Source organism: Myotis davidii, unplaced genomic scaffold, assembly GCF_000327345.1.
Source record: "Myotis davidii unplaced genomic scaffold, ASM32734v1 scaffold1036, whole genome shotgun sequence".
Classification (NCBI taxonomy): Eukaryota; Metazoa; Chordata; class Mammalia; order Chiroptera; family Vespertilionidae; genus Myotis; species Myotis davidii.
In genome coordinates this window covers 614,951-639,509 of record NW_006287260.1, presented here as the reverse complement: position 1 = coordinate 639,509, position 24,559 = coordinate 614,951, and the positions used below count along the sequence as shown (strand labels likewise).

Below are 24,559 nucleotides of genomic sequence, written 5' to 3'. Positions count from 1 at the left end.
GCCTCCCGCATGTCTCCTACTGGGGATTGAGCCCGAAACCTAGGTATGTGCCCTGACCGGGAACTGAACTCTTGACCTTTTGGTGCACGGGACGATGACCAACTGAGCCACACCGGCCAGGGCATACATAAGGATTTTTAAACAATGGGATGTCCAATCTGTCAGGAATGTGCTCCCCTGTCAGCACACTCAGACCTACCTTATCCTTTTCAATGACTCCAGCATTCCACAGTTTACATAACCCGTCCCCACAGATGGGCGCTCTCCGATTTTTGCTTTCGGGAACAGAGCTGCAGTAAACAAGTGTGGCCATCTCCGTGCAACTGAGCGAGTGTTTACGGGGACACACTCCTAGGGGGGGACGCAGGGCCCAGGAAACACATGCAAAGTGCTGGCTGCTGCCCTCCACTCCTGCGGCTACAGGGCCGTGTCCTCACGCTCTGGCTAACACGTCCTCTCTGCCAATCTCACCTGAAGACACCTTCTTGGATCAGGGAGACTGAAAAATGTTTTGTGTTTTCTAGCCATTTGTATTTGTCCTACCGAGAACTGCCTACTTCTACTTTTCTGCTGCGTGGCTTGTCTGGTACTGTGTGGGAAGTTTACCTATATTATGGCTTTAACATATGGTAATTATGTTAAACAATCCTCTCCTGTTTCAATTACTGAGCAAGGACGTCTTTTTACTTCCACTTCACTGATTTATTGATAAACTGAATCCATCAAGCACAGGGTGGCTGGGCAAATTCTTCCCCAGACGTCCCCCCTTGTGCCCTAAATCCCGCTGATGAAACTCCCCAGATGCCGTCACCGCGCCCACCTCGCCCTGAGGAGGAAGCTCTGAAAAACCCAGGACTTGCTTTGCAGGTTGAAAGCAGCGTGGCTCAAGGATTCGGGCTCTCTTAGTGCAGGCCCAGGCAGGAGCCTGTCCTACCTCAACAGCCTTAACTCGTCTTACTGATTTTTAGAGAGGGGTGAGGGGGAGAGGAACATCAATGTGAAAGTGAAACATGTTTTTACTGATTTCAGGGAGAGGAAGAGAGAGATAGAAACATTAATGATGAGCCGAAACCGGTTTGGCTCAGTGGATAGAGCGTCAACCTGCGGACTGAAAGGTCCTGGGTTCGATTCCGGTCAAGGGCATGAACCTTGGTTGCGGGCACCTATTGATGGACTGCCTCCTGCTAAGGATCCAGCCAGCAACCTGAACAGGTGCCCTGACAACAAAAGGAACTGGAAACCTTCTGGTAAACAGGACAATACCCAAGCTACTGAGCCACACCAGCCGGGCCCCCCCTTTAACTTTTACCTGACACCACCCACCTCCTCCTCCCCGGGAGGCACAGGGACCCAGAGCCCGTCCCTAGGAGACAGGTCTGCTCCCTGCTGTGAATCATCAGCTGTGGCAGGAGCTCCAGCAGCTGAAACCAGCAGTGAGGTCAGCGCGTCCCCTCCTGGCAGTGTATCCTGGCCCCAGCCCTTCCCGAGGGAAGGGAGCAAGGATCAGTGGGCTGTGATGGCGCTCGGGCCGCTGGCCAGGGGCTGAGAGAAGTGGGCCTGGGTGTCCTTGAAGGTGGACACAACACCATGATGGGATGATGAAGATGCTGACAGACAGTACAAGGTACCAGAGAAAACTGTCTGCACTGCTGCTGACAGTGGGTAAAGGGAACCAACAAGTGAAATAAGAGGAGCTAAAAACTGGCTGCACAAAAGTAATATTCGTTACAGTTAATCACACCAACTGCTCAGCACTAATTCCGCATTACGGTACAGCTCGATGGCGTGTACAATTAGCACCAGACAACTGAGCTGTGTGTTGTGAGTGATCATGACAATCACAGTTACAGGGATCTTTCTAGTGTGTGGCTGTTAATCAGGTGGGTCTCTTGCAGTAGTAGTGGTGGAACAACCATGACAACATGCACGACGCACGCGAATTACAGTAACTCTCACAGAGCCCACCTCCACCCCCTGGGATCCTGTCTGTTGTACAGGACGAAGCGGTGCCCGGCCCACAGTCCTGCCACAGATGAGCAGCACAGCAGGGAGTGAGCCCGGCCTGCGGCTCCAGCCCTACGGCCGCTCCTCTGCACTCCCTGAGGTGTGTGAGTGCCAGCTCCTGTCCCTGCCCTCCTCACCTGTGTAGCTGCTGGAGGGAAGCGGGTGCTCTGGTTCTCCATTGAGCTCTGCAGCTCCTTGTGTCTCTGCCACTTCCTCTTTCTCCTCCTCTTCCCGGACCTCAGGGGCTTCCTCCGGTGGCTGCTCCATGGCTGATTTCCCCTCGGCGCCACGCCTGCAGGCCCGGTCATAGCTCTGGCATCATCTGGGTCTGGACGCAGATGGACCCCAGGGCAGTTCCGTCAGCCTGGGCAAAGGGGAAGACAGGAAGAGGACGAGTGGGCGGTGGGAGTGGGGCATGGCTCAGGGCCATCGGGGGCCAGCAGAGCAGGGGCACCTCACCTGCAGGGCTCTCCCACGGTCTCCACTCCTCGCATCAAGGTTACTTCCCCTCCCACCCTTTGCCCATTGGCTCTTGCAGCAGGTCTGTGGGGCTCAGAGCAGTTCCCATCACCCAGACGGGGTGACACACCTCTCTGCTACCTTTCCCTGCCTCCTCGGCATCATCCTGCCGTTTGAGTTCCTGGAGTTTTCGGGAGACACACGAGAAAGCCTTGAAAGCTGTTCAAATGCTCAGTCCCCCTGGAGATCCTGCTGTGCATCACACCTCCCAGCCCCACCCTGCCGCACCACTACCCAGTCCCAGGATCACTGCTCTCCAAAGCCACCTTCCTGAAGGAAGTGTTAGGGCGGATAAAAGGCGTGAGCTCCCCCCGCCAGGCTCGCTCACAGCGACAGCAGAGCCACCAGGCAAGGGAGACACGCTCTGTCCTGGAATCTCCCAAACGGCGGGTTCCTAGATGGTGACCCCCATGTTTACACCACCAGGAGGAGATGGTTCTAACCCTCTGCAACTAAGATACTGTCTCGGGGGGGGGGGGGGGGGGGCATCCTGCAGGGAACAGCAGGGAGAGGTCTGAGAGGGGTGGATTTTGACCAGGGGAGATGTGGGAGGCAGCACAGTGGGGACCGGCGAGGAGTCCTGTTGGCTGGGGAGTGAGGTGCTGGAGAGAGGACCTGGCGGGGTGGCCGGGAAGGTGGGGTGTGGCCAGGCATGTGTGCTTCAGAGCCCTGACCCTGGGAGTGAGACGGACCTCATCCCACGTCAGGACAGGCCTGAAGGGCCAGGAGCAGAAAAGACCTGCTCTAGAGAGATTCAAGCATCTGTGGAACCCCTTATCTTGAGGTCTCACAGGCAGCTCAAACTCAACCTATCCCAACAGAACCCACCGTCTCCCCCCGCACTCCCCCTTCCTCTGTAACCCCGTTTTAGTGACCCACACGCCCATCTACCCACTTATCAAAGCCGGAAGGCAGAAGCCATCGGAGATCCTCCCTCTCTCACCCTGCTCCAGGCTTGCAAACTTGGCTGCACTGGAGTCACTGGGGAGTGTGGTGATCTGGATGTCTGCACTCCTCCCAGAAATCCTCATTTGATGGGTCTGGGAGCAGCTTGGACATCGGAATTTTTGTTTTATTCCCCTGGTGACTGTAACCATTCCTTCCCATCAGGCCTTCATCTTCCCGCTTGGACTGACACAGTAACCCCTCAGTTGGTCTCCTGAGGCAGTTTGGAAATCAGCCCCAGAGTCTAAGCTGGGGAGTTGGAAACCTATAGCTGGGGGCATCCTTGTTGATGTGACAGCCACAGGAGGGATTCAGCTCCCCAAGGGAGACCGTGACATATCAGGGAAGGACAGGAAGAGGCACCAGAGCAGACAACGGGGCAGTGGCCAGAGGCAGGACGGACTGGGGACAGCCTGCGTCTCAGAGCCAAGGGAAGGGCTGTTTTCAGGGGGAAGGGGTCAACCGGCTCCAATGCTACAGGGCTGTAGGGCGATAACTGATACCACTGGATGCAGTGACTGTGAGGTCATCAACGACCTCGTGAAGCAAGTGTCAGCCAAGCGGTTGGGATGGACTCCGGGCTCTGAAGAATCAGTGCTAGCGAGGAAGCTGGGACAGTGGGGGGAGGGTAATTTTTGGTGACTGTGTCAGGGAAAGAAATGTATACACACTAGACTGAGATAGGAGCAAAGCTGGGGAGAGGTTTTTCAGAATAAAGGAAACTCAAATAAGCTGTGGACAGAGGAGAGGTCTGCGGCGAAAGACAGGAAGATCCAAGGGGGAAGCCAGGGCAGGATGACTGATGGGAGGGGAATGATTCAAGGGCCCAGGATGAGGAAAATATGAAGAAGCATCATAGCAGTGTGTGTACGTGTGTGTGTATGGGGTGGGGGGTGGGGTAAAGTTCACGCAGAATGGCCTCACAGAATAGAAGATGGGACTTGAAGAAAGCAAAGGGCTGGGGGGAGGAGAGGCACTCTGGCACACATGTAGGGAATGAGCTGGAAAAGAATAAAAAGATTTAAAGGAAAGCTACAATAACTGAAACACGGCGGTACTGGCACCTGAAGAGACAATCAATAAAGAGAATACAAAAGTCTATAAATAGATGCAAACACATATGGAACTTTAGTATGTTATAAAGACAGCACTTCAAAGGGGAAAGGTGGATCCTTCAATAAATGGTATGTAGTGATCCCTACCTTACACCTTATACCAAGACAAGGCCCAAACAAATCAATGATTTTTAAAGTGAAAACAAACAGACACTATACCAATAGTCTAGAGATGCAGGGAAGACCTACGAATGACACAAAATCCATAAGACTATGGGTTAAAAGAGTATGGGTAAAGATTAGTATATCTGATTACAAAAAATATAAACTTTCTACATGGTAAAAAAAAAAGCGTAAGAAAGAAACAGATAATAAACTGAGAAAAAGATATGCAGCTCTCATTAGATAAAGGGCGAATTTCCCTAAATAGTTCCTGCAAATTAATAAGCAAAAGACCAGCAATCCAATAATAAAATGGGCCGAGGATATAAAAAATGTGTACAGAGCCCAGCAGGTGTGGCTCAGTTGGCTGAGCATTGTCCCATGCACCAAGAGGTAGCTGGTTCGATTCCTGGTCAGGGCACATGTCTGGGTTTTGAGCTCAATCTCCAGTAGGGGACATGCAGAAGGCAGCTGATCGATGTTTCTATCTCATTGATGTTTCTATCTCATTCTCTCCCTCTCCCGTCCTCTCTTAAAAAAAAATATATCAATCAAAACCTATTTTAAAAATGCATACAGAAAAGGTATACCTTTGGCTCTTAAATATGTGAAAAGATACTCATCATTATTAATAAAAAGAGAAATGCAAATTAAAACAACACTGAAATACACTTTTTAAGATCAGATTAAAACAAATGCTAACACATTGTTGCTAGGCACATGGGAAATATAATGTCACACATCCCTGGTGGAAAGGTAAACTGGCACAACCTCTACAGAAGCTGATTTGGCTACATCTATCCAAATTACAAGCACACCTTCCCTTTGACCCAGAGACACCACTTGCAGCTTGTAACATAAGCTGTACCTCCACTTGAGCAAAACAACACAATGTTTTAGTACAAGGTTACTCATTACAGTACTATTTGACTAGTAGGAGGTGGGGAACCACCTCGAAGTCCATTAACAAGGACTTATGAAACAAATCATGACATGCAAACATGTAGTTCTATGCAGCCACAAAGAACAATGACGTCATGGACTGGCAATGGAAGTCAAATACACAAGGAAAATTTTCAAAGGTAACAAGATACCATACATAGGAACATATAACTTCCAAACTATTACGGCGGAAGGGGAAATGTAGAAGTCGTGTGGAACGCTAGCTTTCTCCCTGAGAAAGTCTCATAGACAGGACTACGGAGACAGAATAACCATTGCCACAATGGATGGTGGACTGGGTGCTGACACAGAAAGGACAGTGGTGGAAAAACGGGGAGTCCAGACAGTCCCGCGGAGCTGAGTGAACGGCGTAGTCTGGACGGGGTAGGATGCTTACGTAAGACGTCCCTGCTGGGGGAAGCGGGTGACGCCCGCAGAAGCCTGGCCACTGCTCCGCAGAACTAGCCCTGAACGCCCACCTCAGACCACTAGTTAAGTGGACACATTGGAGGCCTGTTTCCATGGCGCTGCACACAGCTGAACAGTCCTCCGGGAGCAGGACAGGAGGACCCTTAGCTAAGGAGAGTGGGACTGTGGGGAGGGGCTGCTGACAACACTGGCCAAGGACCGTGGCGATCACCGAGGGCAGACTGTGACTGCGAGGAATGTACTGAACTCTCTACGTCTGGAGGTAGAAGGGCAGGGGCAGGTGAGGGAGGAGGCCCATGGCTGAAGGGCTGCAGGAGGTCTGAGTAGCATCAGAGGATGAGCAGCTCAGTGACAGAGGGTCAGACAATGTGACGTCTATGAGCCATGAGGTCAGTGGTGGCACTGACACCGGGGGAAATGCACACCAGTGGTGATGAGAACCAGTGAGTGGGGGACATGAAGATTTGGGGGTTCCCCTTAGCAGGCAGAAACAGAGGAGCAAAAACTGCAACACTGCCTTGTATAGACACTTGACAAAGCATTTTCTCACACATTGCCTCATGCCCTCTGAGTGACCTTGGGAGATGGGAACAGAGTTCACTGTCATGCCTGAATCCTGGAGGGCGGGGGAGGCACCTGCTGGGTACACTTTCAACAGGCCCTGCTCAGTCCTCCAAGCCCCATAAGGAGAGCCTTGTGTGCTCGCCTGGGCACATGAGGGAAGTGAAAACACCCAGGCCCGCAGAGCCTGACAGGGTGTCCCTGCAACACACCAGAGGATGACGTCGACGACTATGGGGTTTCGGACATAATGGAGTGGCAGCCTGGCTAGGCCTTGGCGAGCTGGGTGCCCGATACCCGAGCCTCAGCTTCTGCTTCCCCACTAGCTGGCTGGTTAGGTCCCCATGCTCAGGGCTACTGTTCTCAGAGTCTGGGGTGCACATGGTGGCCTCTTGGGATCAGATGTGGTTCTGGGTCATGGCTGGAGTTTTGGATTCAGGGCCAGGGTTCCTGATTCCAGCCTGGAGCGTCTCTCTGGCTGTGACCTCTTCAGGACACCAGCTGAAGGGGGAGGGGAGCCGCAGTCTAGTTGCTCCAGAACCCACACACATCCCTCAGGCTGTTTCTATTTAGACGCAACCACAGTACTGCGCCCATCCACAGTACTGCGCCCATCCCTGCATGTTGCCAGAAGCCAGCCACCAGCACCACGGCTGCCCCACACCCACCACTGTTCTCAGCCTGTCTGGCCAGGAGCTACTTTGACACCCCTCCCGCCTGCGCCAAGGCCCACAGGCTGGATTTTCCCAGGTAGCTGCCAGTGACCACTGTCCTTGCAGTGAATCCTATTCTCCTCTTCCCTCTTCAGGCCTGGCACTAAAAATAGCACACCCAGCACTAGGTTTAACTTTTATATATAAAGTAAATATCAAAAATATGTCTTTGTTTTACTATGGTTGCAAATATAAAAAATTTCTATATGTGACACGGCACCACAGTTAAGTTAGGGTGTTTCAAAATGCTGACACGCCGAGCTCAAAAGGTTTGCCATCACTGCCTTAAGAGGTTGGTGCTGACCTCAGACAGGATAAGGGCTGCAGCCGGAGTGAGGAGGCCTGCTCTGCTGCCCCTTGGAGACAAAAAGTAGTATCTAGCAAAAGAATTTTTGCCAAACAAATGCCTGGACTGCTCTGACCCTGGTGCGTGCACACACACACACACACACACACACACACACACACACACCCCTGCAGCACACATGTGGCCCCAGTGTTCCCATTCCAAGACCCTTTGTCCCAAGAAGAAACTCAGGCCTTTGGGGAGCTAAGCGGGGGAGGGGGCATAACTCCATTCAGTTCCCATTGGGAGATAAGGTTAGGAGCTTACCCCAAGTGATCCAGAGCTCTAGAGAGGTCTGGTCTAGGGCCTAGAGCCTAGAGCCTTCCTCTTCCCAAGTACAGTCGTCCTCAGGAAACAGAGCCTTCCTGACGCCCGCACTGGCAGGCTGTCCTTCTGAGTGGGCTCAGTGAGTGTGCGGCCCCCTCACCAGGAGACACAGCCACAGAGCCTCGGGCTCCCCCCTCCACCACCATGGTCCTTCCACTCTCCAGGGCTTACTACACACCAGGTCCATGTGTACAGACACATCTCATCCTCACAACGACCCCGAGGCAGGTACTATTCCTATCCCCATTCAACAGATGAGGAGACCGTGAACAGAGGGCAGGTAACTGGCTCAGGTCACACATTAACGGAAGGAGCAGGACTTGAGCCCAGGCAGGTTGGCTCGAGTCCCAATCACTGTGCTGTACTCAGTCGTGGTGCTGGGTAGCTGGGGCCCAGAGGTCTGGGAGCTGCTCTTAGAGTCACTCTGGAGCCCTCACCCCTGAAACCTCTGTCTAGCCGCCAGTTGCTATTTCTGTCAGGAACACCCCGATCAAAGCCCTTGGACACTCCCTGCCAGAAGACAACCGCTGTGCGCTGAAGACAGCACAGGCGCTGGTCCTGCTCCTTCTCCAGCCCAGCCCACGTGCCCATGTGCCTATATCACTCCCTGAACACGGGGCTCAGCCTGGAATGCTGCCCCTCTGCCAGCCAGGCCTTCTCCGTCAGGTCCACCTGCACTTCCTCCTCCAGGAAGCTCTCCCTGACCGGCTCCCTTCTGTTCCTTCTTGCTGCAACCCTGGCCCAGGTCCTCCAGCTCTGCAATTACTGTACCAAACTGCCAGTCTGTTCACTGGTCTGGGCTCACCACGTTATCAGTCTCCCAGGCAGTGCCCTCTGTCTTTCCAAGGTAGGCCCCAGCACCTGGCACGGTGCTCGGCATTTAGTGGGTGTTCAACACACACTTGTTGAATGAATATACAGACTAAAAGCATAACCACTGTCACACTGTTCTCCGCACAGCATTTGCCACTGTGCTGATTCTCATGTATTACTGCCTTTGAGATGCAATAATTCACAGAAGTTAATTTCACTGACTTCTGCGTGAGGCCTGGGTTCAAACCCTGCCTCTGCCCCCCCTGCCCCCCCTCCCCGAGTTCAGGTGAAGACACCAACCCCTCCGAATTTCTCAGTCCTAAAACTGGAATACCACCTAACCTGAGCAGCTGTCCTAAGGATTAAACAGCCACACACAACTGCTCACTAGTGCTGGCACACAATAGGTGTCCAATAAAGAGGGACTGTGGCTGCTGCTGTTACTGTCACTGTTGGCTCATTCTAGGGACTGTGTGGGGCAAGTGGTAGCCAGGTCCAGCACTGGACTAGCCTACTGCAACTCCAGGGACATAAACACACAATCTCCCACCTCCTTCCTCATAGCCCGCTGTGGGAACAGGAAACTGACAGGAGCTCCCTACTCCAGCCCAGGTTTCACTGTTCAGAGAGATGAGTCCAAACCCTCCTCCACTTCTCCCCCCAACACACCCCACAGTACAGTTGATCCAGTTGCTGTATTTCCTCTCCCCATCTCCCCACCACACACCCCATAGCGGGACAAGGGTCAGCAGCCCTAGCCCCGCGTCTCAGGACCAGCCGTAAGGGAGGCCATGAGAGAATGGGCCTGGTTCATTTTCTCCCAAGCTTTCCAGTTTGGGTACTGACCCAATGCCCTGGTTTCCCTGAAGAGCAACTCCAGGGTGCTCTCTCCCCCATCTGCCAATCCGGGCACCCCGCTCCCCTCAGGGCACACAAGGGGCTGTGTGGCTTTCTGGCTGGAATGGATCCACCCCAGCAGCTCGACCCTAGGCGTGGCCTGGGGCTGGTTTTGTTCAGAGTGCTAGAACCAGAGAAAAGACACCCGGGAGCCACCCTGCCCCTCACCTCTGGGGTTCTTCCAATGCCACCAAGAGTCAGGCCCTAAGGCCCGTGGGCCGTGGAGTGGAGTTAAACTAAAATAAAAGGAACAGCTGGCCTCAGGGAGCTCCTGAGAATGTGCCGGGAGAGATCCAGTGGGAAAAAGGCTGTCACTGGGGACCGGCAAGGAGCCCCCAAGGGTGCCCGCAGCCCGAGCAGGTGAGACTCTAGCCAGCAAGTCCCCGCCCCGGCCGCCTCTGCCTGTGCCACTGAAGACTGAGGAGAGGCTGAAAACCTACAGCTTTCACAAGAAACACAGCCTCAGCATGGTTCTTTTTTCTGAGCGGGATTCTTATTTTCTTAATTACATTTTTCTGTGTTCTCCAAATTCTTCACAATGAGCATGAGATACTTTCATCACTGGGGGGAAAGGGAGAAATGTTTATAAAGTGTTTTGAACAAAGAAAACTGAGGAATTTGCTGAAAGACATAGAGGAGGTAAAAGGCCTGCCCAGGTCCTAGCCTGGGCGCTTTCGGGAGCTGAGGACCCCTCGCTGCTCCAAGAGGCTGTGCAGGGAGGGCAGCTGTGACAGCACCAGGGGCCACACCAGGGCCCCTTCCAGACCCTTCTCATCCCAGGGCCTCAGGTGCTGTGGCTGCTGTTGCCACCGATGCCCCTCCACTCTTCCTCCGGTCCCTGCCAGCTGCTTTCATTCACTCATTCAGCAAATATTTGTTAAGCACCTACCACCATGTGCCAGGCCACATTAGTCAAGAAACCAACACAAATACACAACTAGGAAGGGCGGCCAGGCCGTGGACAGCGCCGAGCGCAGGGCACTCTCGGAGCGCGCCCCTCCAGGACGGGTACTCAGGAAGGTGTTCCTGAGATGTGGCCTTTGACCCAGAGGCAGGTGAGTGGGGTGACGGGGCAACGGGAAAACAGATGGGAAAGGCCCCTCAAAGGGAAGAGGGCATGGACCCTCGGAGGGGTGGGAGCAGGGGCTGTGTGGCTGGCGTGCCAGGAAGGCAGGGAGGCTGGTCTAGTGAAGGCTGGCAATCCTCGGGCCTCAAAGGGCAAGTGAAGGATATGGGTTTATCCGAAGAGCAGCAGAGAGCCTAGGAGGGTTATGAAGACGATGGACAGGTTCAGAGCTGCATTTGAAAAGAATTCCTCCGGCCGCCGTGGAGGGCGGACTGGAGATCGTTCAGCTGGCCTCTGAGCCGGGTTGCAAAGCTAGCGGGAGGCGGGGCACTGGCGGGAGGGAAAGGCCACCCCCGGTACCCAGACACCTGCCTCTTCAGTTCCTGGGGAGAGCCAGGCTGAGGAGCCAGGCAGGAGAGCCTCACCCAGAGCCGCATGCTCCCCTGGTGCCCACCTGTGCCCCACTGAGTGAAGCGCAGGGCAGGGCAGGGCAGAAGAGCTCCATGGGCCCTGCCTGCTGACCCCCTGGCTCAGCCTCCCAGTGCTGTTCTGATCTTGGTGACTCCCAGCTGGACACACTCCTATGTGGGAGCACAAGTGGCACCTGGCAGGTTGGCAAGAGGCCAACTGACTCGAACAGCCAATCCCTAGGCCTGGCAACTCCATCCAAGCCCCTCAGACTTCTGACACACATCTCTAGGGACGATGGACCAGACTCGCTACTCACACCCTTTTCCCTCAGTGCTCACAAATAATCTCTCTAATCTCAGGGAGAGGAAGGCAGACAAGACTGAGTGCGCTGAGCACCCACACTGCCCTCTGAGGCGGCTCTGACCAACGCCTCCTGCCGGGCGATGGAGGCTGGTGGCAAAGAAAGGGCAACGCACTGACAGGCGGCGGCCTGGGGAGAGGGAATGACGGGACACACAGTAGGAGGTGGAAGGCAGAGGGGTGAGCAGGGCTGAGTGACTTCTGAGCCTCCCCAAGGGCAGAGGGGCCAGAAGAGCCCTCAGCGAAGCCAGGATCAGCCAGTTCGGCCCAGGAGAATCTGTGGCTCCTAAGTCTAAGCTTCCCCTGAAAGTGCTCATGCCTGTAATCTTGTAATTCCCCTCATAGGAAACTGGACCAGGCTGTTCGATGCAGTGTTACTTTTAAAAATGAAATCAATTTTTATAAATATGAAAATTTTATAGTAATGAAAAATAACAGAAATATCTCAATGTCCAACAGTAGAGGGATGGTTAAATATATGAGGGCACCCCCAGAAAATGGAGTATTATTCAGCCATGAAACTCATGTTTTCATGGAATATTTAGTAATGTTAGTGGAAAATAGCAGAATTCAATTATATAGCAAAAATCCTATAAAAATGACTAGAAAAAGAATGGAAGTTTCCATGTACGAATAGGGCAGTAGGTGAGTCACTGTTTCTATGTCCCTGTGTGTCTTAACTTTCTGTGCTGAACATGTATCATCTCCATCTCACTCGACCTGTCAGAGCCTGTGGTGCACTGCGGGGTCCTTCCTCCGTTACGCCTTCTCCTCCACTGGCTCCAGGTTTTCCTCTGAGCTCCCTGACTGCTCCTGAGCAATCTTTTTGCTGGAGCCAGTGAGCAATTTCTTCCTGACCTCTTAGGGTCTCCTTTAACCTACACTGCTCCCTGCATGACCTTATGCTCATCTGTGGCTTTTGATACCTTCAGTATACTGATGGCTCCTATCTGTTTCCCCAGCGCAGATTCTCTGATATCTCCACATGGATGCCCAATAGTATCTCAAGTCTAACACATCCAAACCGAGCCCTTGCCCTTGCGCCCCCGCCAACATCATTCCCATCTCAGTAAATGTCAATTCCAAGTTTCCAGTTAGTCAGGCCAAAATGTTGGTGCCAACAAATCCTGTTGGCTCTGCCTTTAATAAATACCCAGATTCGAATCACTGCTCATCACTTTCACTGCTATGACCCTGGTCCAAGCCAACATCCTCTCTCTCTCTCTCTCTCTCTCTCTCTCCTCCTATTTTTATTGTTCTTTTTTAATTTTCACCCAAGAATATTTTCCCATTGATTTTTAGAGAGAGTGGAAGGGAGGGGAGAGACACAGAGAGAAAACCATCGATGTGAGAGAGACACATCTTGGCTGCCTCCCAACCGGGGTTGGGGATCGAGCCTGCAACCAAGGTACGTGCCCCTGACGGAACTGAACCCACAACCCACGCTTTCCAATCAATCATTAGTCTGGGTACTAACTTGTGCTGGTTTCTTGACAATTGTGGCCTGGCACATGGTGGTAGGTGCTTAACAATATTTGCTGAATGAGTGAATGAAAGCAGCTGGCAGTCTGAAGGCTGACACTCTAACTACTTAGCCAAACCGGCTGGGCTCGCTCTCTCTTGTTGTTGTTAATCCTCACCCAAGGATGTTTTTTCCATTGATTTTTACAGAGTGGAAAGGAGAGAGAGAGAGAAAAAAAACATCGATGAGAAAGAGACACATTGATTGGCTGCCTCCTGCACATACCCCAACCGGGGCCAAGGATTGAACCTGCAACCCAGGTACATGACATGCCCTTCAGTAGGATTTACACCCACAGTCCTTTGGTGCTCAGGCCGACATTCTAACCTCTGAACAAAACCAGCCAAGCCAACATCATCTCTTGCCTGTATTATTGCAACAGCCTCCTAGCTGGCTTCACCCCTCCCCACCACAGTCAGAGTGATCCTTTCAAGTCAGGTTCTGCCCCTTCTGTGATCACATCCCTCCAGGAGCTTCCTGCCCACCTTTACAGTCGCCTGCCAGGCCTTCCCTCTCCCCTCCTGGCATGCTCGGCCAGGCTGGTCTTGAACAAGGCAGGCGCATTTGCCTCAGGGGCTTTGCAATTGTTTCCTCCTGAGGACAATGCCCTCCCTATTTACATGGCTGGCTGCCTCACCTCCTCAGGGTTTTGCTTAAACATGACAGTCAACCTGACCACAGGATTTAAAGTCAACCCAGCCCTCTCTCGGGCACTTCCATTTCCCTTCTCTGCTTCCGTTTTCTCTGCAGCTCTTACCACCATCTGGAATAGTATGCACGCCTGCATGTATACATATGTATATGCACACATGTATAAAACATACGTGTGTATATGTGTGTGTATACATGTATATGTATTTTTAAAACTAATTTGTTTACTATTTGTGTCTCCCCAAAAGGATATAAACCCCACCAGGCAGAGATTTTCATGTTAGATTCATACTGATCCTCAAGACAGAGGACAACTGGCAGACAGTAAATTTGCTGGACAAATGAAAAATTTTTATAACTGGAAAAAGATTTCCATTCATGGACCTGCCCCACAGGGATCACCTGTCCTCAGGTTTCAGTTGTCCAGGGCGCCCAGCTGCTCTCAGCCCATCCCGGTCAGACAAGGGGCTCATCGGGATGACAGTTAACAGGCAGAGCCGTGAGCAGGGGGCACAGGAGTCCAGGCAGTGGCGCCCCTGCCGCCTGCCAGGGGACCCGGGGAGGTAGCTCATTGTCTTGGCCTCCTTTCCCCCTGGGGGGGTGCTGGCTGCTTCTGCCCCCCTTGGACTCTGCAGTTGCTTACTGAGCAGACCCCAAGAGCAGTGCTCAGGAGGGGCCCGGTCACTCAGAGGACGTGGCTCTGCAGGGCAGGGGTGGGGGGTTGGCAGCTAATCCTGGAGAGCCTTTAATGTTTACACTCCAGTCAGGGAGGAAGATAAGACCAGCACCTGCATGACTGTGACTGCGGGACAAAGCCTACACAAACAGGGGAAGGGAGGAGGGAGGCCGAGTCCTGAGGAAGAGGAGGAAATGGCCTCTGCTGGAGGCCTCAAAGGTTCAAGGCCAAGCAGAGCTGGGTCATCCAGAAATGACCTTACAAGTAAAATATGTTCATTAGAGAAAAAAGGGTTCAGAGAAAAAAATAAAATCAGGAAGTGGCTTTATTTTATATACAGACTAAGGGGTAGGAAGGGGGAAATGCAGGCTCCTAGCCCCGCAGAGGTGGTGGCAGGTCTAGAGCAGACTGGGGAAGCAGGTCACAGCCACACACACACCAGAGGCTCCCATGACTCTTTTTACGTGGGGCCTACTCCAACTCTGCTTGAACCAAACAGCACACAGCGTTTCTGTGTGCCAGGCATGACTGTAAGCTCCTTACGTAGCCATCACAAGTGAGGACTGTGAAGCAGGTACTAGTATTGCCTCCATTTACAGAGGACAAAACCAGAGCAAGGAAGAGGAAGTAGCTGCATGGCCGCTGGAGCCTGGATGCAGAGCCAGGAGCCGTCTGCCTTCAGGGTGGAGGAGCGCCACACTACGGCCTCTCGCTTCCACTCCTGAACCCCTAATGCTACAAAGTGTCCGTATCCTGGAGGGTGGACCCTTCCTAGTCCCGTCCTCCCTGACCTCTGGGCACCCAGGCTCAGCCTGCACCACCTTCCTCCCAAAGCCACTGCCCCCAGGTGAAACCTCTGTTACTGCAGCATGTGTCATTGGACAGCTTCCCGACCCCTCCTCTCCCTCAGTCTATCACTTCCTCTTTTTTTATTTAAATATATATATTTATTGATTTTTCACAGAGAGAAAGGGAGAGAGATAGAGAGTCAGAAACATCGATGAGAGAGAAAAATCCGATCAGCCGCCTCCTGCACATTTCCCACTGGGGATGTGCCCGCAACCCAGGTACATGCCCTTGACCGGAATCGAACCTGGGACCTTTCAGTCCGCAGGCCGACACTCTATCCACTGAGCCAAACCGGTTTCGGCTATCACTCCCTCTTAATGTGTTGCCTCTAGAACCTCAATAGCCAAGATGAAGCGGAAGTGTCGGAATGGCAATACTTTAAATCCAAAAAGCCTATCTCCTATCTTTTTTCCTACGTCACTGAGAGGCCAAAGTGTCATCTAGGCGCCATCTGTTTAACCCTTGGATAAGACGATTCAGCAGATCAGAGCCCCTGCCCAGGCTCTGCTGCAGTCCAGGTGAGAGGACAGGGAGACGGCTGCATGCCAAGTACACTCCCAGCCCTGCCAGCACAGGCTGTGCCCCTCTGGGCAACCTCTAACCTCTCTGTGGCTCATTCTCCCATCTGCGATGGGATTAATATCCACATGCCTTCCCTAAGGCAGGCAGCAAGGCTCAGATGACAGAGTAAATGTGAAAAACATCAGTATTATATAATTCACACACCAAAATGTTAATGATGAATATTTCTTAGGGATAATTTTTATTTCTTCTCTTATTGCTTATCTGATTTTCCTAAATTTCCTATAATGAACATGTGCTGTGTTTAGTAAGCAAAAAAGAAAAAAAGTCTGAAAGCATGATACAAACATGAGACATCGTTAGTTTAGAGAAAGTAGCAAGAAGCAGCAGCAGAAGCCAAAGACGCCGCCTCTCTCCGGATGCGGCATCCTGGCACGCGGTGGCACGGCGTTCCCTGCGACCTCCAGAGCAGCGGGCAGCTCGGGCAGGACGCCGCACACAGCGAGTGGGTGGGCTGCACATCTGCCTGGCGCCCACTGCAACAACACAGACTAGCTCACATCTGCCCCGCGGCAGCTGTGGAGCACTCGCCGCCTGGACTGGGAGGGTGGGAAGGAGGAGAGAGAGGTGGGGAGATGGGCGGCTTTCCGTGCCTGCAGCAGTCTTTCTTTCATAACGAAGCTGAGCAGAAGAGAGAGCCTCCTTCCAACACTGCTCGCTGTCTCCCTCACTGCAGCTCTGGTTCCCGAGTGAAACTGGCTCAGGAGCGAGCAGCTCACCTGGTGTTGGCTCTGCCTCAGTATTTGCTTTCTGCTCTCCCTTTCCTTGCAGGTGCACGCCTATCTGGTTGCTCTCTGAGGTCCCTGATAAGGGCCTAGTCAACAAATACTTGAAAAGCATGAAGTCCCCCAAAGAGGGACGGGTGAACCAGAGGTGAGGGAGAGAAAGGACAAACGAGAGAATTCAACCTCAGGGAGCCCAGAGCAGCTTCTGAAACATCAAAGCACCGTGGAGTCAGAGAATCGGCCCAGGCCTCACCTTCCATCCTCATTCGGCGCTGCCAGGAGCGGCTCCTGAGTGTGTGCCAACACGACAGCCTGCGAGAGCTCAGTGAGGAAGCTGGTCCCAGCTGCCCTGGCACCTCAGGACCCAGGGCCGGCCAGGAGGGTGTGCGGGAGCGGCGGGGAATTGCCGAGACTGGCGTGACTTAGTGATGACTTGGCGAATGCGTTTAGAAAGCGGAAGGCCTTACACGTCGGGTCATGTCAGCTCCCAGTCTGGATTTCAGCCCCATCTGGCAGGAGCGCGATAGGGCTCCCGCAAAAGTCAAGGTAAAGCCCAGCCACTGCTCCCAGGTGCTACTGGAAACACTGCTTTCCTGCGGAGGTCCCCCTCTGCAGGGATCCTTCTGCCCTGCTACCTGGCTGCCAGTGCAGTGTGTGTGGGTGGGTCCTCCAAGATGCACTGCGGGAGGAGGGAGAACTCCCGGAACCCCCTCAGGGCCCACCTGGCACTGCCTGCTCCTGGCCAGGCCACTTGGTCCTGGCCTCGAGTTCAGCCCCGTACCCTGTAGGCCCGTGAACGTGGGACACAAACTCTCCCAGACTCTCAACTCTACAGCAAGAGGCCAACGTGGCTCTAACAGACCATGTCCTGACTGGGCCAGAGCCACTGCTTCCTCAGAACAACTGCTCCAGGGAAGCACAGAGGGTGGAAATGAGGAGCGACGCTACTCACCAGGTCTCAGTGCTCCTGCCCTTGGGGAGCTTGCTAACCAGGAAAATGACAGGCTGGTGGGCCGGTCGCCAGCACAGAGGGCTGGCAGGGCAGTCCTGGGTGGCAGTCGCCACCATGCCTCCTTGCTGGCTGCCTCCTTGAGAACCTCACCCAAATCCTGGGGCATGAGCGCACGCAGGTGGTAACTCCCCACCCACAGCGATCTGCTTGGCAAGGCTCTGCACACCTTTCCCCCATGAATGCTCCAGTCTCTCTCCGTGCCCCCAGGGACCTAGGCAGGCTCAGGCAGTACCTTCTCCATCCACTTGATTGCCCTCAGGACTCATGGGCCCACTTGGGGATCCTAGGCACTGACCCTAACCCAGGCCACGGCCAGGTACGTGAGGCCTGCACTTCCCTGTCTGGACAGGCGGGGGCTGGAACAGCGCCAGCAGCTTGCCTTTAAATAAATATTTTTAAAAAATTATTGTCTAAAGTTTTACATATGTCTTCTTTTTCCCCAATTGACACCCCACCCCCCCAAGCCATTCCCACCCTGGGGAAACCCCCACCGCTCCAGTGCCTGTGTCCATTGGATATGCTAATATGATGCATACAAGTCCTCTGGCAGCTTGCCTTTGTAACATCCCCACGAAAGTACTTATTCCAAAGGTGGCTGAGCAGCGTCCAACAGCCGCCTACCAGCTGCCTGAGGCGCCCAGGCCTTCCTAGAAACAGCCTGCCACATGCAGGAGAGCAACGTGGGCGAGAGAGGTACCTCTCTCTTCCCTTTCACCTTAGATCCCTCAGGGCTGGTGTTCTGCTGGGTTTTCAGCACTGGTACGTAGTGGTTGGTGCCACCATAGTGATGACCAGCCACCTCGGAGGAGGCAGACTGGCAAAAAGGCAAGTGTAGGACTTTGGCCCAAAGAGAACCGAGTTTGAATCCTAGCTTTGCTACTTACCAGCTGAGTGGCCTTAGGCAAATTGCTTCACCTCTCTGAGCGTCTATTTCCTTATATGTACAAGGGTTCAGCCAGGGAGATGACATAACTTATCTACCAGTCATGGGGAGAGATGGTTGTAGAGCTTGGTCCCAAATCCCATTTCCTGGCTCACAGGGCTTTTTTGACTACATCAGAGATTTTCAACCAGTGTGCTGCAAGAAATTTTAAAACATGCAATACCTGACTACTTAGGGGTACTGACCTCTTTTCCCTTAGATTTCCAAATAAAAAAATGACAACAGCCAGCAAACAATAGCCGTCAGACGTGAATGAATAAAAATTATACCTATTTTATTTTTCAGATTAGCAAAAAATCTATTTTTTGGTGTACTGCAGAAACTAATTATACCAGTAATTAGTTTATGTGTGCCATGAGATGAAAAGGGTTGAACATCAAGGACTACATCAAGATGTTTCTCAATAGCAGGTACAAATGACAGAGAAATAGTCTCTTCCAAAATGGCTGTCCGCTATCCCAAAAGTCAGTGAAGAGCTCCTTCCAAAGTTCTCTGCCTTCAAAACCTAACCAACCAACCACCACCACCAACAAAACCCCCAAGTTCTCTGCCTTAAAACAAAAGCAGTCCTCACGGACACCCATGTAACCAGGTGATCACAGTCAGCATCATCTTTACTGGGGCCAACTGGCACCGTCAGCTTCCCAGTGTGAAGCAGCAGGAAGCACTCATCACCTTGTAAGCTCCCACCAAAAGTGTTATGTAAATCTAATCACAAGGAAACACTCCTGCAAGCATGGACTGTGGACAGTCTATGACACAATGCCAAGGAAATGTAACAGCCCTGGCCAGTGTGGCTCAATTGGTTGAGCATCCTCCCATGCACCGACAGGTCGCGGGTTCAATCCCCAGACAGGGCACAGGCCCGGATTGCAGGCTCGATCCCCAGTAGGGGGCGTGCAGGAGGCAGCCGATGGATGTTTCTCTCATCCTATTTCTCTCTTTTTCTTTTTCCTTCTCCCCTCTCTAAAAAAATCAATAAAAACATAATCAGAAAGAAAGAAAGAAAGAAAGAAAGAAAGAAAGAAAGAAAAGAAAGAATAGAAAGGAAAGAAAGGAAAGAAAGGAAGAAAGGAAGCAAGGAAGAAAGAAGGGAGGGAGGGAGGGAGGGAGGGAGGAAATGTAACTGTTAGCAATTGGTGAATCTTAGTGAAGGAAATACAAAAGTGCAAAGTAGCATTCTTTCAACTTTTCTGTAGCTTTGGCATTTTTAAAAAATGTTTATTGATTTGATGTAAGAAACATTAATCATTTGCCTCCCATATACACCCCAACCAGGGATCAAACCTGCAACCTAGGTATGTGCCCGGACTGGGAATCAAACCCACAACCTTTTGGTGTATAGGACAAAGCTCCAACCAACTGAGCCACCCGACTAGGGCAGCTTTGGCCTTTGGGTTAGATAAACAACAGAAAGAAAAAAGGCTGTTTGGCCCTCAGTTCACCACGTGGCTATGAGCCAACAAGGACTCAGCTGTATCATGTTTGATTTTTCTCCCCAGTGCCCAGAGTATAACCATCCAAGTTCCTATGCCCACTGCTCAAGGCGTGGCACAATAGGGATCTCAGTGTTTTCTAAGCTCATCTTCCCTAGAACTCTACAACCTGAACCATCCTGTCAGCACAGTGACTTACACAGTGCTTCCCAACGGCCGCTGCCAGCCATTTACTCAGCCAGTAACTTCCATGGAGCACCCTCCAGGGGTCAGGTGCCAGGCTGGTTCCACAGACATTGTGACGGATACGACACAGCGCTGTCCTGCGGCGCTTACCTTATAGCTTACCTTTCAACACTTGGCTTTCCTCAAATCCTGCCTTATGACCTCTTAACCAGTATTTCCATGCAAGACTTCTTTTCCAACTTTTCTTAGGAAATTGATGTTTTACTGAATCTCAAATTCAGAGAAACATCCCAAATATTGACACATTGGGAAAAGGTATAATCTGGTGAGAATTAAAGCTTAACAATCAAACCTTAGAGATGTTATTGGTTTCAAGGAATCCACTACTAGTAACTTCACGTCAAAGCAAGAATAAGAAATTAACATGCAGAGTTGAAGGTCAAGGCTGACGTTTCTGGGAATCAGGACAGGAGTGCCACCATCTGATCAAGTCTTACTTGTAGCCACTGTCGTGTTGTGTGTGTTCATGACCCTGTCTGCTGCTAACGGTGAGTCATTCTTGCAAATGTGTGTGTGTGTGTATGTGTGTGTGTGTGTGTGTGTGTGTGTATAAATAATATATAGAAATCCTACAAGTAGAATTCTAGGAAGTTTAGAAACAAGTCAAACTGGCAATTCTGACACGTGATTCTATACAGTGCTGTTAACTTCCTTAGGAGATACACTTGTTAGATTATTCAAACACTACCCAATAATGTTCACTGGAATCTTCTAGCATCTGACTATTTGATACGGGAGAAAGGGGGAAAAAAGTGAGTATTGTGGAATTCTAGGACATAAAATCAGAAACTGATCTTAATCTGAATTAGCAAAAGCAGTGCCCTGGTGCCCTGGCCAGTGTGGCTCAGTTGGTTGGGCACCGTCCCATGCACCAAAAGGTTGCTGGCTCAATTCCTGGTTAGGACACATGCCTAGGTTGCAGGTTCAATCCCCCATTCGGGGGCATGCAGGAAGCAGCCCACCGATGTTTCACTCTTGTGTCGATGTTTCCATCTCTCTCTCTCTCAAACAATTAATAAAATTTTAAAATAAATAATCAGTATTGGTTAGTAAAGGCAACAGCTAAACCAAAATTGGGGCAAAGGAAGTGTGTTTTCATCACTAAAAAATAAAATGAACTTATTCAAAGTAACTATACCTCGATGTCCATCTTGAAAATAGTTCTGGATACACGCTTTAACTATTCAATCAACATCAAGTCAAAAAGAAAGGAATTTTTCTACATCTGGAGTATTTGTCATGGAACCAAGATCAGTATCATTAGAAAGGGCAATTAATGTTTTGTGTAATTTACAGTTTTATTTTAGACCCACCCAAAATTGATTTTTTTAAAAATCCTCACCTAAGGATATATTTTTTAGAGTAGAAGGCAGGAAGGTGGGGGGGGAGGGGGCGAGGGTGAGGGAGAAAGAGAGAGAGATCCTTACAAGAGAGAGACATCAACCAGTTGCTTCCCATACTCCCCCAACAAGGGCTAGGGATTGAGTTTGTAACCAAGTTACACAGCCTTGACCAGGAATTAAATCTGTGAACCTTCGGTCCACGGGCTGGTGCTCTAACCATGAGCCAAGCCGGCCAAGCCTGACCAATAGATTTTTTTACACAAGAAAATGGCAATTCAGTAAAGTGAACAAATTGTTATGAAACAATAGAAACAACTAAAATGGAAAAAACTTTTTTTAAAAGAACCTTGACTTATGCTTTATATCTTTTATAAAATTAACTAAAAATGGATACATCTAAATGTAAAATTAAAAATTATAAACTTTTTAAAAGAAAACATGGGAAATTCTTTGTGAACTTGGGTTAGGCAAAAGGTTCTTAGATACAATATCAGAAACAGGATTCATTAAAATTTTTTTGATAGCCCAGCCAGTGTGGCTCAGTGGTTGAGTGTTGACCCATGAACAAAGGTTCAATTCCCAGTCAGGGCACATGCCCAGTTGTGGGCCTGATCCCCAGGAGGGGTCATGCAGGAGGCAGCCAATCGATATCTACCTATCTCATCGGTTTTTCTATCTCTCTATCCCTCTCTCAAATCAATAAAAACATATTAAATTTTTAAAAAATAAATTGGATTTCATCAAAATTGACTTCTGCTCTTTGAAAGGCACATTAAGAGAATGAAAAGACAAGCCACTCACTGAGAACGTACTTGCAAATCGCATATCTGACAAAAGACTTATGTCTAAGATATATAAAGAACTCCCCATACTTAGCAGTAAGAAAACAAACATCCCAATTAAGAAATAGACAAAAGATATGAACAGATACTTCACCAGAGAAAATATACAGATGACAAATGAACACATGAAAATGATGTGCAACATCCTTAATCATTAGGGAAAAACGCCTATAGAATGGCCAAAACAAAACAAAAACTGACAACAGCGCATGCGAACAGGGCCGTGGAGAAGCTGGAACTCGCATACACTGATGGTGGGGATGCACAGCACAGCCACTGTAGGAAACAGCTTGGCAAGTAACCTTATTCTTACCATACACCCAGCGAACCCACTCTTAGGGATTTACCTAAGTGAAATGAAAACCTATGTTTCAACAAGCAGATGAATGTTATTCAAAATTGCCAAAACCCAGATGAAAGTTGTGGCCCATCCTTACAATAGAATACTTACTCACTAACAGAAAGGGACAAACACTGATACATGCAGCAACAACGGATAGGCACAGTCTATACATTGTGCTAAGTGAGACTCAAACGGCTATGACTCCATTTCTATAACATTCTGAAAAGAGCAAAACTACAGGAACAGAGTAAGTAATGGGTTAATGATAAGGTGAGGTTTGACTACAAAGGAGTAGCACAAAGGAATGTCATCTTTAGGGGGTGATAGCACAGTTCTTTATATGAATTATTTATCTGGCGATGATTAATGACTATGAATTTGCCAAAACTCAGAACTGCACACCAAAAAGAATGAATTTTAGTGTCTGGTAATTTAAAAATAAAGATCTTAAATGTCACATTAAGAATAACTTTTACATATTAAATATTTGTGGTATTATCCTTAAAACATTAAATGATTTTTATTAGACATTTATTTTTTTAAAAAATATTTTTTTATTGATTTCAGAGAGAAAAGAAGAGGGAGAGATAGAAACATCCATGATGAGAAAGAATCATTGATTGTCTGCCTCCTGCACGCCCTACACTGGGGATCAAGCCTGCAACCTGGGCATGTGCCCTGATCGGGAATCGACCTTCTGGTTCATAGGTCAACACTCAACCACTGAGCCACACCGGCCAGGCAAGCATTAATTTTGTTAATGTTCTCTTTAACATTTTCTACTATCAAACATGTATACCAGGTGGAGGTCATTTATACATGTTAATAAAACATATAATCTTGTCACAATATATTATTACCAAATAATAATAAACCATGTATTTACTATTATATATATATTTTTCTTGTACAGGAAAATCTCTGAAACTTTTATCATAGAAAAAATAATTCAGTTTATCATAGTCTTTCATTTTTAGTTAAAAACCCATAAATACATTGTGTTACAAAAGATATGACTTTGGGAATTCCCAGGAAATTCTATGCCTTTTCCCCAAATTCTGAAAGTCAGTAAGTGCCGGGAATTTGGCAGCACCAGTCTTGACACTGTCCCAGGCAGCCTTTACTAAGACTACATGGCAATCTTCCACCTCCAGCCAGAGCCCCCTTCAATTAACATCGTTTAGGGATTGATTTGGGAACCTCTGCAACAGCACTGACTAGACTGCTTCAGGGAGATGCCAAAAAGAGCGAGTGAGAGACTGCCCTTGAGGAGGTGGGCGTACAGAGAGCTGTGTGGGGGAGGCCGCACAAGAAGTGGACACTTCAGAGGGAGAAACGTTCCAATTGGGAGGAGCGGGGTGAGTTTGGAGTAGGTGTGTTACGGCCTTTCTTTCAGCTGGGCCGGAGGCTGGGAAAGGCACGTCCAGGCAGGCCAAGGAGTGCACGTCTGGGAATGGCGAGCTGTCCCTTCGGCTGGGGCATCCCATTCTCTGAAGGACAGATGAGGCACCCAGGCACAGCCTTGGTGTCCTAGTTCCTAAGGGTGGACTCAATTCTGTGGCAAGGGGGAGGGCAGAAGCAGAGAGGAGCGTTGGTTCCAAGGCTTATAAGAGCAGAGAGAGGCAGAGCACCACTGAGGGCTTCTGAAACAGCAGGGAGAGAAGCTGAGGGTCTGAAATCACATCCCCCATCCCTTCAAATCTCTGCACTCTGTTCCCTGAACTTCCAGCACACCGGCCTATCTCCCTGTGGGCCTTGGTATAGTCTGTTCCTCCCACCTGGGACCGCACCCCTTTCTTAACCTGACTAACCCTCCTCGTCCTCAAATCTCAGCTTACA

General features: G+C 50.4%; 1 protein-coding gene across 1 annotated transcript in view; it reads right to left on the bottom strand.

The window, feature by feature from the left end:
• The window catches only part of PPARD (peroxisome proliferator activated receptor delta), a 71,375-nt gene that overhangs the window by 11,901 nt on the left and 34,915 nt on the right, over positions 1–24,559 (bottom strand). The window contains exon 2 of the mRNA XM_006759021.2: positions 2,142–2,368. Coding sequence (XP_006759084.1) covers positions 2,142–2,271 — 130 coding nt within the window. The 5' untranslated portion in view covers positions 2,272–2,368. The remainder of the gene's footprint in view (positions 1–2,141; positions 2,369–24,559) is intronic.